The following is a 15,572-nucleotide window of genomic DNA, read 5'->3' on the forward strand; positions in this document are numbered from 1 at the left end:
TAAGGAGCAAAAACCAAGCCATGAGGTCGAAGGAATTGAATGTAGAGTTCCGAGACAGGATTGTGTCGAGGCACCAAAACATTTATGCGGCATTGAAGGTCCCCAAGAACACAGTAAGCACCAAGACTCTTCTTAGAGCTGGGCAATCGGGGGAGAAGCGCCTTGGTCAGGGAGGTGACCATGAACCCAAAGGTCATTCTGACAGAGCTCCAGAGTTTCTCTGTGGGCAACCATCTCTGCAGCACTCCACCAATCAGGCCTTAATGGTAGAATGGCCGGGCAGAAGCCACTCCACAGTAAAAGGCACATCACAGCCCGCTAGGATTTTGCCAAAAGGCACCTAAATGACTCCTGAATGAGAAACAAGATTCTCTGGTCTGATGAAACCAAGACTGAACTCTTAGGCCTGAATGCAGAGCGTCACGTCTGTAGGAAACCTGGGACCATCCCTACGGTGAAGCATGGTGGTGGCATCATCGAGCTGTGGAAATGTTTTCAGTGGCATGGACTGGGAGACTAGTCAGGATTGAGGGAAAGATGAATGGAGAAAAGTACAGAGAGATCCTTGATGAAAACCTGCTACAGAGTGCTCAGGTCCTCAGACTAGGGCAAAGGTTCACCTTCCAACAGGACAACGACCCTAAGCACACAGCCAAGACAACACAGGAGTGGCTTCGGGACAAGTCTCTAAATGTCCTTGAGTGGCCCAGCCAAAGCCCAGACTTGAACCCGATCGAACATCTATGGAGAGAGCTGAAAATAGATGTGCAGAGATGGTCCCCATCCAACCTGACAGAGCTTGAGAGGATCTGCAGAGAAGAAAGGGAGAAACCCAAATGCAGGTGTGGCAAGCTTGTAGCGTCATACCCAAGAAGACTCAAGGCTGTAATCGCTGCCAAAGGTGCTTAACAAAGTACTTAGTAAAGGGTCTGAATACTTATGTAAATGTGGTATTTCAGTTTTATTATATATTTTTTTGTTGCAAAAATGTCTAAAAACCTGTTTTTGCTTTGTCATTATGGGGTATTATATGTAGATTGATGAGAAGAATAGAAAATCAATTTTAGAATAAGGCTGTAACGTAACAAAATGTGGAAAAAGTGAAGGGGTCTGAATACTTTTCAAATGCACTGTAAAGAAGCCGATTAAACAGAATAATCATTACACAGGTGCACCTTGTGCTGGGGAGAATAAAAATACTCAAATGTGAATTTTTCATACACAACACAATGCCGCAGTTTCGAGGGAGTGTGCAATTGGCATGCTGACTGCAGGAATGTCCACCTGAGCTGTTGCCAGATAATTTAATGTTAATTTCTTTACCATAAGCCGGCTTCGACGTCATTTTAGATAATTTGGCAGTATGTCCAACCGGTCTTGTGGTCATGCGATTTGCTGATGTCAACTTTGTGAACAGAGTGCCCCATGGTGGGGTTATGGTTAGGCAGGCATAAGCTATGGACAAAAAAAAGTGCTTTTTATCAATGGCAATTTGAATGCACAGAGATACCGTGGCGAGATCCTGAGGCCCATTTTCATGCCATTCATCTGCCGTCATCACCTCATGTTTCAGCATGATAATGCACGACCCCATGTCGCAAGGATCTGTACACAATTCCTGGAAGCTGAAAATGTCCCAATTCTTCCATTGCCTTCATACTCACCAGAAGTGTCACCCAATGAGTATGTTTGGGATGCTCTGGATTGACGTGTATGGCCGTGTGTTCCAGTTCCCGCCAATATCCAGCACTTCGCACAACATTCCACAGGCCACAATCAACAGCCTGATCAACTCTATACGAAGGAGATGTGTCGCACTGCATGAGGCTAATGGTGGTCACACCAGATACTGACTGGTTTTCTGATCCTGATTTTTCTTTAAGGTATCTGACCAACAGATATGTATTCCCAGCCGTGTGAAATCTATAGATTAGGTCCTAATGAATTTATTTCAGTTGACTGATTTCCTTATATGAAGTGTAACTCAGTAAAATCTTAGAAATTATTGCATGTTGCATTCATATTTTTTTTCAGTATTGATAGCTTTTGGTGTGAAGAAGAATGATGGGAAGGGGCATCTTACCATGCAACACACTTAGTTATTTCGTTTTGACTATTTACATTGTTAATAGCTGAACAGTACAGAAGCTTCAGTTGTGGAACACTCTAACGGAATTCTCTCATTAAAGGGATTTGTTAAGTGTGGCTTTCCACGCATTTCTAGGAATTTACTCCTGACGTCTCCGCATAAAGCCGGGTGTACACTACAGGACATGGGCCAGGACTTAGCTGCTCAGATACATTTTTGAGATTTGAGATAAAATCCCCATGTGGTTCACCGACGCTCGTTTAATTTGAGCGGGTCAAAGACGCATCCTGAAGAACTCTAAGTCCTTGTGATAGAGTACAACCCAGAGTTTTTCCTGGTCAAGTCACATGGTCAGAAAGAATCCAGGGGCCCGAACTGAAAGTGTTACTGCAAAGATTATTCCAGCCATTTCAACTGTCAGTGATTAGCTAGGAAATCATTTTATTAGATGGTATTGGAACATTGCCAATGGTGTGTTAAGAGTAGGCTGTTCCACAAACAGGCCTGGCAAAGTACTGCATTAGATTAGAAATCATTCATTTCATGCTTTATTGTAAGATTAGAATAAATTTATTTTATATAGGAAATGCTCAGAACTTTTGAGCTAGAGCAGAAGAAGGAGGAGTCGTTAGAGATGGCTGAGGGACTAAAACCAGAGAGCCCTGAGTCTGTCTGGATGTTGATACATTATCCTCATGTATGGGGACACCTGCTCATTGAATATCTCATTCCAAAATCATGGGCATTAATATGGAGTTGGTCCCCCCTTTTCTGCTATAACAGCCTCCACTCTTCTGGGAAGGCTTTCTACTAGATGTTAAAACAATGCTTTGGAGACTTGCTTCCATTCAGAGCATTAGTGAGGTCGGGCACCGATATTGGGCGATTAGGCCTGGCTCGCAGTCTGCGTTCCAATTCATTGCAAAGGTGTTCAATGTGGTTGAGGTGAGGGCTCTGTGCAGACCAGTCAATTTCTTCCACACCGATCTCGAACAAACCACTTCTGTATGGACCTCGCTTCATGCACGGGGGCATTGTCATGCTGAAACAGGAAAAGGACTTCCCCAAACTGTTGCCACAAAGTTGGAAGCACAGAATCATCTACAATGTCATTCTAAACTGACTTGTTGGAAAGTTGGCATCCTATGACGGTGCCACGTTGAAAGTCACTGAGCTCTTCAGTAAGGCCATTCTACTGCCAATGTTTCTCTGTGGAGATTGCATGGCGGTGTGCTCTATTTTATACACCTGTCAGTAACGGGTTTGGCTGAAATAGCTGATCCACTCATTTGAAGGGGTATCCACATACTTTTGTATATATAGTGTATGTACATATAACTAGGAATAAAGTGACTAGACAACAGGAAAGATACACAGTAATTACAGTGTATGAGATGAGTCAAAAGTTTGTATATACTTTTATACACTACCGTTCAAAAGTTTGGGGTCACTTAGAAATGTCCTTGTTATTGAAAGAAAAGCAAAATTTTTGTCCATTAAAATAACATAAAATTGATCAGAAATACAGTGTATACATTGTTAATGTTGTAAATGGCTGTTTAATGGAACATATGGAATATAATATAATGGAATATATGATAATCATTTACAACATTAAACATGTCAACATTGTGTTTCTGATCAATTTTATGTTATTTTAATGGACAAAAAATGTGCTTTTCTCTCAAAAACAAGGACATTTCTAAGTGACCCCAAACTTTTGAACGGTAGTTTATATAGTGTACCTTGAATATAATTTCTATCCATTGTAGTCCTCCATAAGTACTGAAGGGTGCAAATTCTAAATCAATACATTTCCAATACACTTTACATCTGCGAAGTTATCGGTCTCCTGCATTTACAAAGAACTTTAGGATGAAACTGTGATCCTGTTTCTTACAAAAATGTATCCCTTCCTGGATTTATCTGTGCACGTAACCTTTGAAAAACAGCTGGTGTGGTTTTTCTCTTGACCTCATCCGCGTAGTCACTTTAGAAAATAATTGACTTATCGTCATACCAACCACTGAAACCAGTTGACCTTGTCCGAGCTCACCCAACTCTTTCACCATTAGACAGACAAATGATTAATCTTCTTAGCTCCACTTCCAGCTATACAAAGAAATATACAAATTACAATCATTCTGAAATGCTATTTTAAATGTTATTCAAATGCTCATGATCAGATGATGTAAAATGTTTTCCGTGTAGTTCACTAACAATGGTTATAATATAAATAATGGCTCAAAAGCAAAACGTCATGACTATGAGGCGTGTGAGTTAAGTTTGGGGAAGCAAATTTTCACCATAAAAATGCACCTTCATAATAAACCATTCCATGCATCATCGCATTTGCACTTATGCAAGCCTACTATTCGTAATGTGATGAGTAGATTGTATTGTCATAATTTAGGCTAATAATATAACTCAATACTTGTTGGATGTAATGCTGAGCATGTATAGCGTACAGTAGGCTTCGGACAGGGCAACTGGCGGCCCTCGGAATAGTAGAATGCACAAGGAGCAATTTCGAAATTTGGTTTTACATCAGCATTTTTGGGGGGAGATTGCTAAATGAATTTAGCGGTCAACTAGTTGTCATGGTCAAATTACCAGCCACTGTTGATTTTGTTAGTCTCATTCATATATTAAACTTAAAGCATTTCTCTCCTCCCTATGGCAAAAATATATATATTATTGCAGGGAATGAATTGTAAAACAGCTAATCTTCCTCTCTGCCCCACAGCAAAATGTGTAGAATTGGAGGAAATTAACTCTTAAACGTTTTATTTTATTCACACCGCTGTCAAGATGGGGTCCACTAGCTCAATTAAGTTGATAATTGTTAATAGTCAGATTAGTCTTTTCATTGTTTTCTCCTGACAGCAATAAAGGTTTACTTCTCAAACTAGGTTTTCAGTTGTATTTTGAAACATTGTGAAATGCCTGGCTGAGCCTTTGCATTTCAATGACAGTCACAACTAAACAATTATGCATTTGGTGTATGCCGTGTGTTCCGACTGCAGGCAATGCTTATGACCCGCTATGGGCAAATCATACTTTAGTAGCCCATTTGAAATGATTTTCTTTTTTCTGTATAGACAGGAAAAGGCTAATTAGGCTATATCATTTTGGCCTTATGGACATGCCGCCTATGGTCATGCCTAACTCACATGGATCGATGTGTGGCTAATTAAAGACCTGTGATCTGGAAGGGGGGGTAAATCTATATGAATCTCTAATATCTGACCATTCACATCAATATTGTTGCTCTTAAATTGATCCATGTGAGCATAAGAGACAAAACTGAATGTTTATTGCAACAAGATGAATGATCTGCAGTAGTAATAGTACAAGAAAATGGCTGTTGCGGTTGCCATAGATCCCAAGCCAGCATCAGGGGCGGGGCGTCAAAGGGGCGTGGTGAGGAGCAATGGGGACATCCAGTCTGAGCTAGCAGTCTTCCTGCCTTCAGCGCAGACCTTCATTAACATCACCTCACAGTCCATTGAGAAACCCACCTCAAACCTGCAGAGGAAATAGAGACAAAAGTGAGTACATCAAGCGCATCCAAAAGTCCTTGAAGTTCGGTCAAAAAATTACACCCTAACTTTTGATGGAAGGTTGAGTAGGTTCAGTATTCCTAAACTGACAACTATGGTCATGTGAATAGAACATTTAAGCACACAAACACCATACCACATTGTAAATAAGTCTGAGATAGTGTGTGTGAGAGAGATGGTGGTTCTTTCCACTGTGCAGACTGAGGTGGATAGAAGACGTGGAGGAGGGTTCCGTACGTGGAGGGGTCTATGGCTCCATCCGGGGGGGATGAGACAGGGTTAGGAGCGGTGGTGGGGGAGTGTGTCCATGGGTACATTCATCTTCATCTCGTTCTCCAGGATCTGGACCAGCTGCTGCATGGAGGGCAGGTGACCTGACTCCAGCTTGGACCACACTGGCACATCTGCCCAGGTAGGTACAAACACATAAACTCTCCACACTCTTTTCTGTGTGATGTTTTACAATGATGAAAGGTCCGTGGAGGATTTGTGCATACTCATGCAAACAAGTAATGTGGCAAAGTGAGCCTTACCGTTTAATGTGATTTCAAATGCTCCTGTTGACATACACTGGTTTTCAATCATGTTGCTGAAGAAGAACACCATCATGCAGGCATAAATCTGAAAGAGACACAAACAGAAACTCAATATCAACACCAATCGATGAGTGTTTTGCCATGGATTCCATCTTCTCTGGTGTCTAACATGACACATAGATAAATGATGTCTACACATCAGGATTTGAGATTACTGGGGCAAAGTTCACTGGTTGTCAATTTGAGTTAGAAAGTTTGTATGTAACATGTATATAAGTATAGATAACAATCTCAAATTGTTCCATAGCCTGTGTACCCCAGCTCAAGGATAAAACAGCAACATGTTGTAGCGGTAGGCAGAGGAACACACAAGAGTAATATAGTGCTCCCGTGTTACTGCTTACATAACCCAAGTACATTCTTATTTGCCCAGTGTGTTTTGCATATATTGTAAGCACCAAAACTATTGGGACTGTTGTTTCGGCTCTGTACTCCAGCGCTTTGGATTTGAAATGATATAATGACAATGAGGTTAAAGCTTTCATTTGAGGATATTTTCATCCATATCAGGTGAACCCCCCATTTTAGGGTACCAAAAGTATTGGGTAAAATTCACTTGTGTATTAAAGTAGTAAAAAGGTTATTATTTCATCCCATATTCCTAGAACGCAATGATTACATCAAGATTGTTATTCTATAAAGGTGTTAGATGCATTTGCTGTTTGTTTTGGTTGTGTTTCAGATTATTTTGTGCCCAATAGAAATGTCATTTGAGTAAATTTTATTGTAAATAAGAATAGAATGTTTTGAAAACACTTCTCCATTAATGTGGATGCTACCATGATTACAGATAATCCTGAATGAATCATGAATAATTAGTGAGAAAGTTAATCATAAATATCACAACCCCCCCCTCCCCCAAAAATTCAACCCACCCCTGGTGAGAGGTTAGCATGTCTTGGGGGGAGGATATTTGTGCGTCTAACTTTCTCGCTCTACTATTGGAGCTCACTGTATATATGGATGGGATTTCAATACTGCGTGCACTCTACTTCAGCACCACTGGCTCATGTTACCGTGGAGATCCAGGTTCATAGCCAGGTAAAACAACAAACAGTTGTTATGAACTCCCATGGGTAAGGTATGAGTGTGTTTGTCTCTCAGTAGTCACTACTCAGTAGTGACTTGCCTATGACTACTCTTACATCTTCAATGTATCTCTTAAGGACTGAGTTAAATAAACACATATCAACATGGCTATACAATAACATACGGTATGCGTGTGATATTAACACCAAGTGTCATGTAGCATTTTTTTAACCTAAGAGAGTCTCACCTTATTCTCCTGTCCCCAGACCCAGATGCCTGGGGCTTGCATACGGCAGAGTGCAAAAGGGTCCTTGCCGATGATGATCAGTCCGATCAGTGCCAGCTTGAACATGGACAGGAAGGAAGCAACATGTCTGAGGACAGCAAACAAGATGTCAACTTCCAGAGAGAGGGTAGAACACAGTGGCAGATATCAAGGTGTAAATCGTCAACAAAGAAAAGGGTTTTGCACCCAGCAGTATGTAGTGTGTTAGCCCTTAGGCCCAGAACAGATGAAGACCTGAGGGTCAATTTGTTGTTAACAACCACACATGGAAGAATACATTGCAATATACTTCAAATTTAAGTGTCAAGTGTTTCCATGGTATGGTGGCACACAGTGTAACCAGTTCTTTTGATATACACTAGATGTCTGATAGGGAGCGCTGTGTTGAAGCCACTGTACCTCCATCTTAGCACTCCTATAGAAATTAATTTATTAATGTCTACATTATTATAGACACCTCAATGCATATTGTAATGACATTATACATTATTACATTGTAAGCTAAACATAAAAATAAAAGGTAAAAACATCTCAAAAAATTCTACTTTAATTGACATGACTAATGTAACGGTCCCCACAACAACACAAATATGTAAATACATGTAATTTTGTTCTTGAAACGTTGAACAGAAATACTGTAGAATTCCATTCATTCCTATGGAGGACTGCTCCTACTGGGGAGTACCAATATGGCCGACCGGTGGCTTCAAAGCCTCTCAATGGCCAATACATAACATCAGCAATCCAGGGTTTATATACATCATTGAGTGTAATTTACCGGTAGAGGGGTAGAGGAAGGTAGTTCTCTCCCTCAATGCGGATGTCTGGGTACCGCTGGTACAAGACCTGCATGTACTCCTCAAACACCCTCTTGTACCCTCAGGAGATGCTGAGAGAGAGTCAAACAGGGCCAGAGTCAGGGGAACAGACAGTGGGGCACTCAGAATAACACACAGTCCTCAGAGGCAAGGCTAGATACACTTGGTCACAGCCAAACATATACACAAACTAAAGTCATCTTTGATTGGTTGTTGCGACTTCCATGCTAATACTGGTGTGTTGCCAGTAAAGCATGTGGTGACATTTCATTGTATGGCACACGGTTACTCTATTGCACAAATGCATCATTAAACTACTGAACATAACCATTTCACATTCCAAACACATATCTCCCTTGGTTTGAGTTAATACCATGCTCTTGATATGGTATAAATGAATCCAACAGTTATTGCCTACAAGGGTATGCAAATCACAGGATTAACGATTTGACAGTGGGAGTAGCTAACTAGATGTTTTTTCAAACTCTCACCTACAGATGATTAATTAACAACAGACAAAACACGGTTGTCATTTAGCTACATAAACATGTGGATGTTGTTAGCTAACCAAAAATACTGCGCTGAATAAGGTTATTTGACTGCACCCACCCAACTTCCTGAGCAGAATTAGTTAGCTAGTTACCTAATAGGATTTAACTAACTACAGTAGCTTTGCACTGCCGTAGCTAATTCGTTAGCTCGTTACTCCTAGCTAAATAATTAATTCAAGAAAAATAGGTTAGATAATGTTTTGAACAAAAATATCGGACGCTACACCAGTTTGACAGTCAATTCGATTACATGGAAATTATAACGATTCTTGTTCCGAGACAGGAAATGCAAATTCGGTTTAGACACACACAGGCAAGTAGCTAATGCTAACTGAACAACAGAGGTCTACTCAAAATGTATTGTACTCCCTTACCAGATTTGGAATTTAAGAAGTGGCCCTGTTGCAAATTGCATCTTCATCTTCTTAATGCCGCTGTTATCAGCCGACGCAGCACAATACAAGGAGAGAACTCCTAGAAATATGATCGAAAAAGGTAGCCACCTCTCCGCCATTCTGCTACGATTTCTTCACTACTGCATCAGTCCGGTGCTCCCGTCCCCCACTCTGCTCTGTGAAACTATTGCCAGGTTCACGTTATAGACGGAATTCGGAAATACTTACATTTCCGACTTGCTAACTGATTGAACGCGGCACGTAACGTAATATAACTGCAACCAGTTAGCAAGTCAGACATGTCAGAGTTTTGACTAGTATGAACGCAGCATATTGCCCGAGAAATTAAGTGAAACGTCACAGTTCAGTGAAAAATTAAGCACATGTTTAATAAATTCTGTGATTTTTCTGAGTATGAATATACATGACAGTACACCTTCAAAGCCACTTACAAAAAACACGTTAACGAGCCAATTTTAAGGCTCCTGAGTGTCGCAGTGGTCTAAGGCACGGCATCTCGGTGCTAGAGGCGTCACTATAGACCCTGGTTCGATCACGGGCTGTAATCACAACCGGTCGTGATCGGGAGTCCCATAGGGCGGCGCACAATTGGTCCAGCGTCGTCCAGGTTAGGGGGTAGACCTTATTTTTAAATAATATATTTTTCTTAACTGACATGCCTAGTTAAATAAAGGTTAAATAAAAAAGAGCGTTGCTCAACCAGAGAAAGTCTGTTTAGACGTCAGAGTAGGCGTTCCTTAACGGAAATATATTAGCACACGCCAATGGGATCTCGCTAGCTTTTGCGTGTTCTGCCCCTATGACTCATTTGCAGCCAATTGAAATTACAAGCTGTGGTCTATCTTGGTTTAGTTATAAAACTCTTTGGCATAGGTAAATAGATACACGTCATCATTAAAGACCGCATCACAAGAACAAACGCTTTAAAATTGATGCGCAACGAGCATCAACAATGAGTAGGTGACCGTTTACCTGTACAATTGAATTATCAACAACAAAAAATATGTAAATTGTAATATTGAATTATCTTACTGCACTATTGAATTATCTTACTGCACACAACCAAGTGCAGTGCCTTGCCTGTCATCTAACTGTGGATTGGATATATCAGTACTGTAACGACCCTGGGTTTATAAACGCGAATATCAACTCTGCCGCTTGAGTACATTCTGACCATTGTTTGTTTGGGTAACCATTGTCCTACCGTACATGTTCCATATACAAAAATGAAGACACTACTGAAATGAATTTAAAAAACTACTGAAATGAATTTGAAATGAACATGTCTCTGTCAATGCAGCCATCGAAGTCAAGTGCATTAGGTTTGCATTTACTACATATATAAAAGTCGAAAGAGCTGAAGTACTAGAATTGTGAAACTACACTAGCAAATGCAATAATATGGTAAGCGATCGTTTGTAATGATCCAAGTGGGAAGAACTATATCGCCACACAGTGAGCGGCGGAAAGATATAGCAAATATACATTGCACGTTCGAAATGCGGTCTTCCTGTGTGGGCGGGCTTAAGACTTTGCATACGTAGACATTTGCCCTGCTTTTATTCTCCCTTTTGAAACATTTTGTACTGTAGAGTAGACGAGTGCCAGCTGCATACCAGTAAGCCAGATTAACAATATAACTAACATTCCACATTTTTGTAAAATAATTCATAACCTACTTATTTGGAAGATGGTCGCCAAACAGAGGATTCGTATGGCCAACGAAAAACACAGCAAGAATATCACGCAAAGAGGCAACGTAGCCAAATCTACGGTAACATTTGAACCATTTTATTTTGGTTTGCAAACGGGTTAAGGAATATGTTACTTGAAATTAGTAACTAGCAAATGCTTAATTTTCTGATTGCTTGCTAGTTGTTTTTGTTTAGTTTTTGTCAACATTCACTTATGCTTTGCCCATAGTATATGCAAATTGCCAAGTTGCCCAGCTCAAGCTTTCAATCTTTGGTCAGCTGTTGCGATAGTATCCAATAAATGTAACATCATACAAAGTTGTTTACATTCTATTTAAACAGCTGTATGTTTCTGATTACCGGTTTGAGAATGATACATGTTTGACCGTTGCCATGTTAGTACAGTAGCATGACGTGTACTGTATTTGGTTTCACAGAGAAACCCTCAAGATGATAAGGTGGCTGTGGGACCATGGTTGTTGGCCCTCTTCATCTTTGTTGTGTGTGGATCAGGTGAGTTCTGTTGACTATTTTACTAATTTCCCAGTGATGATGAGCATAACTCTGAAATTGATCCATACTTTATCCCAGACACTTTTGTTGATCTGAAAGGATTGGAAAGGTGTATCCAACATTCTGCCGAGCTTGTCATAAGGCCAGATGAAACCAAATTGCTTACCTATCTATACCTTTGAGGTCTACAAGTGTAGATTTGGAATGTGAAATCGTACTGCTGGGGCAAATTGTGTCCTCCCATTGCTTCTTTCTTCATATCTGAAATGAGCATGTGTTCTCTCTCAAGTGTGTGCAGGTGTTCACATTCCCACAGGTGTGATGTCTTGTACGACTTGTTATGGTGCTGAATATAACGTTGAAATAAAAAACATATCTCATAACCTTATCTCACAAACAGTCTTTGAAGTAGACCAGGGGTGTAATCATTAGTCCAAACTGTAGCAAACGGAAAATCTTTTGCAACAAAAATTTGTTTCTATTGGACAAATTCAGGTAGGTCCCTCCTTGTTTGGTTCCTAGTATACACCCACGTCTACAGTATGAATGTCCCGCCTACTTCCTGGATCATGGACCACTCAGTTTTTGAATGGCCTTCAAGACTATATAATCAAATTCCTGTAAGATTATATTCATATTTGTGGAATCATTTACATTTACCTGATGCCTTTCATTAAGGTTTTTCAATGACATTTTATTTTTGTGTAATTGAAAATGTTCAAAGGCATTGGGTAGAATTAAATTAATCCACAAATACTAATAGAATTGTACATATACAGTATCTTAAATGGTCACGGTTTCATGATGCTATAATAAGGCCATTGAAAAACAGTGTGGGACATGATCCAGGAAGTAGGCAGGACCTTCATACCGTATTCAAACCAAGCAATGGTCTCATTTAGGGGTTTGTTAGGCTCTTTAATATATGCCATATAGCAGACGCTTTTATCCAAAGTGACTTACAGTCATCCATGCATATATTTTACGTATGGGTGGTCTCTGGAATCGAATCCACTACCCTGGCGTTACAAGCACCACGCTCTACCAACTGAGCTACGAAGGACCACTACATCTCCTCACAGCCAAAGGGTTGTCAGCCTCTGCACATCTATCTTTTTGTCAATATTAGCTTTTTGACAGGCAATATCAATGCGCTTGTTGCCTCTCTCAGCTAATATTAGGGAAAGACCAGTTTTGATAAGTGTTCGAAGAACTCCGCCTGCTAACTGTTGGGAGTCTGTTTTCGTCATTTATCCTGGGTCAGACAGAATGTTTGTACTGTTTCTGTGTGGTCTGATTTGACATTTTGGCTTACTCCCTAGTCCTCCCCTCCCGCTATTTGTCCCAGTCCAGGCTTTTAGTAGTCAGTGGGTTTGGCAACACTTTCAGAGATTCCAGCAGAACATAATAGAGCAATTACATTAGTCACCTTGGAAACATAAATTAATACTTTGCAGGAAAGGAGGGATATAGTCACACTGGCAAGTTAAAAGAAAGGAGAAAAGGTAAACTATTCCAGCAGTACATACTGGTAAGTTCCCAACAGTGTTCCGAGCTTCAATGACGACTGCTGTTGTCAGTGAATAAAAACCTTCACTTTGGGTCAGGGTTTTCTAGCGTCATCTGAGGGGTTCTTTGACTCAGCTAAATTCCTTGTCAATGAACTCCAGTGTAGATTTGTTTCTTGACATTTGAATTATCTCTCTCCACAGCTATCTTCCAGATCATTCAGAGCATTCGGATGGGCATGTAGGATGAAATGTCCACCCCGTTCATTCCACTCAGTATCCGCCCAACCAAGTACCACCTCTCTCAGCTCGATGACGTCCCATTATCCTTCACTCAACATTCTCAGTCTTCTTAAGTTGCACACAGCTAGGCCACGGACGATGAGCCACTGTCTTGCACTTTGTGACTTTCTGTTCTTAATTTGTATTATTTTGTTTGACCTTTGTTATTTGTCTCTGGTTACGTTTGGCAAGCTCTGTCGAGTCATTCCTACCTTGTGCCTTAAATGATAGAGGTTAACAATTTTCAGCACACAACAAAAAGCCATCAAGCTGCATTCCAATAGTGGGGTTTCTGAAATAATAAGGTGATGTGCTCTGTCAATCTCAGGCAAGTTGGCCATCTTGTGGAATTGTGAGCTCTGTTTTTGGTGGTCCTTTCTAGAAGTCTTATTTGCCACCACTTTGTTGTAATTTCAGTGTGTAATATGAACTACAATTTCTACTTTAATTTAGTGTATTGAAAGAAATGTTCTGTTTTGCTTTGAACATGTTTTCTGTTTGGTAGAATGGCCAAATGCCTTGGTCAGACTGGAAAGAAATTCAGCAACACAAATCTTAGCACAAGATTTGAAGCTGGATATAATACTCATGCCAAAAGAACAACTAAATGGTAGAAACCAGAGCCATGTATTTAGAAAGTTAGGACATTGAAGTTATGGCATTATGATGCATTTACATGACACCTTATAATCAAACAGTTCCTGAATGTCTATAATTAAAATACTTGTCATACAAATGGAATGCTCAAAGCCGCTAACATGGCGTTGGTTTAAGAAGTTGGGCAAACTCTATATGGTTTTGGTAGAAATTAGTGGTACGTAATGATAAGCAGTCATATTGTTTTTTGCGGTCTAGTCCTCATCTACTTTTTAAATATTTTGTATCTATTGATTGGCCCTGCCTATTCTTGCGGCTTTGGGATTGTCAACTGATCCACAGTCAGTTGAATATGGATCAGTAAGATAAGGACATCTTCAAGCTTTGGTAGTTGATCTGACGTCCTGTCCTCATGTTTACGGAAACAGTTCAAGGCTCAAGATTACTGGATAAAATGTAATTATCTTCACTAAACCAGTGTTTAGAAGTAAATATTAAGGGCTGGATGAAAATGTCAACCTGGTTATTTTACTGTGCATAAAGTATGCTGGCAATGTAAGAGCGAAATTAATAAAATATGATAATTGGTACATTATTTTGTGCTTTTCTTATGTAAGATGCCAATCATCACCCAGAATAAATACTAACATATTTGCATGTACAGTTGAAGTCAAAAGTTTACATACAATTTAGCCAAATTCATTTAAACTCAGTTTTTCACAAATCCTGACATTTAATCCCAGTAAAAATTCAGTTTTAGGTCAGTTAGGATCACCACTTTATTTTAAGAATGTGAAATGTCAGAATAATAGTAGAGAGACTGATTTATTTCAGCTTTAATTTCTTTCATCACATTCACAGTGTGTCAGAAGTTCACATACATTCGATTAGTATTTGGTAGCATTGCCTTTCAATTGTTTAACTTGGGTCAAATGTTTCAGGTAGCCTTCCACATGCTTCCCACAATAAATTGGGTGAATTTTGGCCCATTCCTCTTGACAGAGCTGGTATAACTGAGTCAGGTTTGTAGGCCTCCTTGCTCTCACACGCTTTTTCAGTTCTGCCCACAAATGTTCTATGGGATTGAGGTCAGGGCTTTGTGATGGCCACTCCAATACCTTGACATTGATGTCCTTAAGTCATTTTGCCACAACTTTGGAAGTATGCTTGGTGTCATTGTCCATTTGGAAGACCCATTTGCGACCAAGCTTTAACTTCCTGACTGATGACTTGAGATGTTGCTTCAATATATCCACACAATTTTCCTACCTCATGATGCCATCTATTTTGTGAAGTGCACCAGTCCCTCCTGCAGCAAAGCACCCGCACAACATGATGCTGCCACCCCCGTGCTTCACGGTTGGGATGGTGTTCTTCGGCATGCAAGCATCCCCATTTTTCCTCCAAACATAACTTTGGTCATTATGGCCAAACAGTTCTATTTTGTTTCATCAGACCAGAGGACATTTCTCCAAAAAGTACAATCTTTGTGCCCCATGTGCAGTTGCATACTGTAGTCTGGCTTTTTTATGGCGGTTTTGGAGCAGTGGCTTCTTCTTTGCTGAGCGGCCTTTCAGGTTATGTCAATATAGGACTCGTTTTACTGTGGATATAGATACTTTTTTACCTG

At 40.2% G+C, this 15,572-nt stretch overlaps 2 protein-coding genes across 2 annotated transcripts; one reads left to right on the plus strand and one right to left on the minus strand.

Annotated features, from left to right (window-relative positions):
- Positions 1-4,859: 4,859 nt before the first annotated feature.
- On the minus strand, positions 4,860-9,511 carry selenot1a (selenoprotein T, 1a). The gene is made up of 6 exons (XM_029624012.2): positions 9,307-9,511; positions 8,342-8,452; positions 7,525-7,651; positions 6,186-6,273; positions 5,890-6,056; positions 4,860-5,617 (listed from the first exon to the last, which is right to left on the minus strand). Exons 1-5 carry the CDS (start codon positions 9,444-9,446, stop codon positions 5,932-5,934), a joined length of 591 nt encoding a protein of 196 aa, XP_029479872.1. The 5' UTR covers positions 9,447-9,511; the 3' UTR covers positions 4,860-5,617; positions 5,890-5,931.
- Positions 9,512-10,862: 1,351 nt separating this feature from the next.
- Positions 10,863-14,532, plus strand: LOC115103223 (stress-associated endoplasmic reticulum protein 1). Its single transcript, XM_029624013.2, has 3 exons — positions 10,863-11,122; positions 11,480-11,555; positions 13,268-14,532. The coding sequence occupies exons 1-3, from the start codon at positions 11,039-11,041 to the stop codon at positions 13,306-13,308; spliced, it is 201 nt and encodes a 66-aa protein (XP_029479873.1). The 5' UTR covers positions 10,863-11,038; the 3' UTR covers positions 13,309-14,532.
- Positions 14,533-15,572: the final 1,040 nt, after the last annotated feature.

Source organism: Oncorhynchus nerka, linkage group LG20 (assembly GCF_034236695.1).
Source record: "Oncorhynchus nerka isolate Pitt River linkage group LG20, Oner_Uvic_2.0, whole genome shotgun sequence".
NCBI lineage: Eukaryota > Metazoa > Chordata > Actinopteri > Salmoniformes > Salmonidae > Oncorhynchus > Oncorhynchus nerka.

Excerpts from the sequence above, each read along its gene's own strand:
- LOC115103223 (XM_029624013.2), top strand. The coding sequence starts at position 11,039 with ATGGTCGCCAAACAGAGGATTCGTATGGCCAACGAAAAACACAGCAAG. Across the intron at positions 11,123-11,479 it reads GCAACGTAGCCAAATCTACG|AGAAACCCTCAAGATGATAA; the intron begins GTAACATTTGAA and ends TTGGTTTCACAG. Across the intron at positions 11,556-13,267 it reads CTTTGTTGTGTGTGGATCAG|CTATCTTCCAGATCATTCAG; the intron begins GTGAGTTCTGTT and ends CTCTCTCCACAG.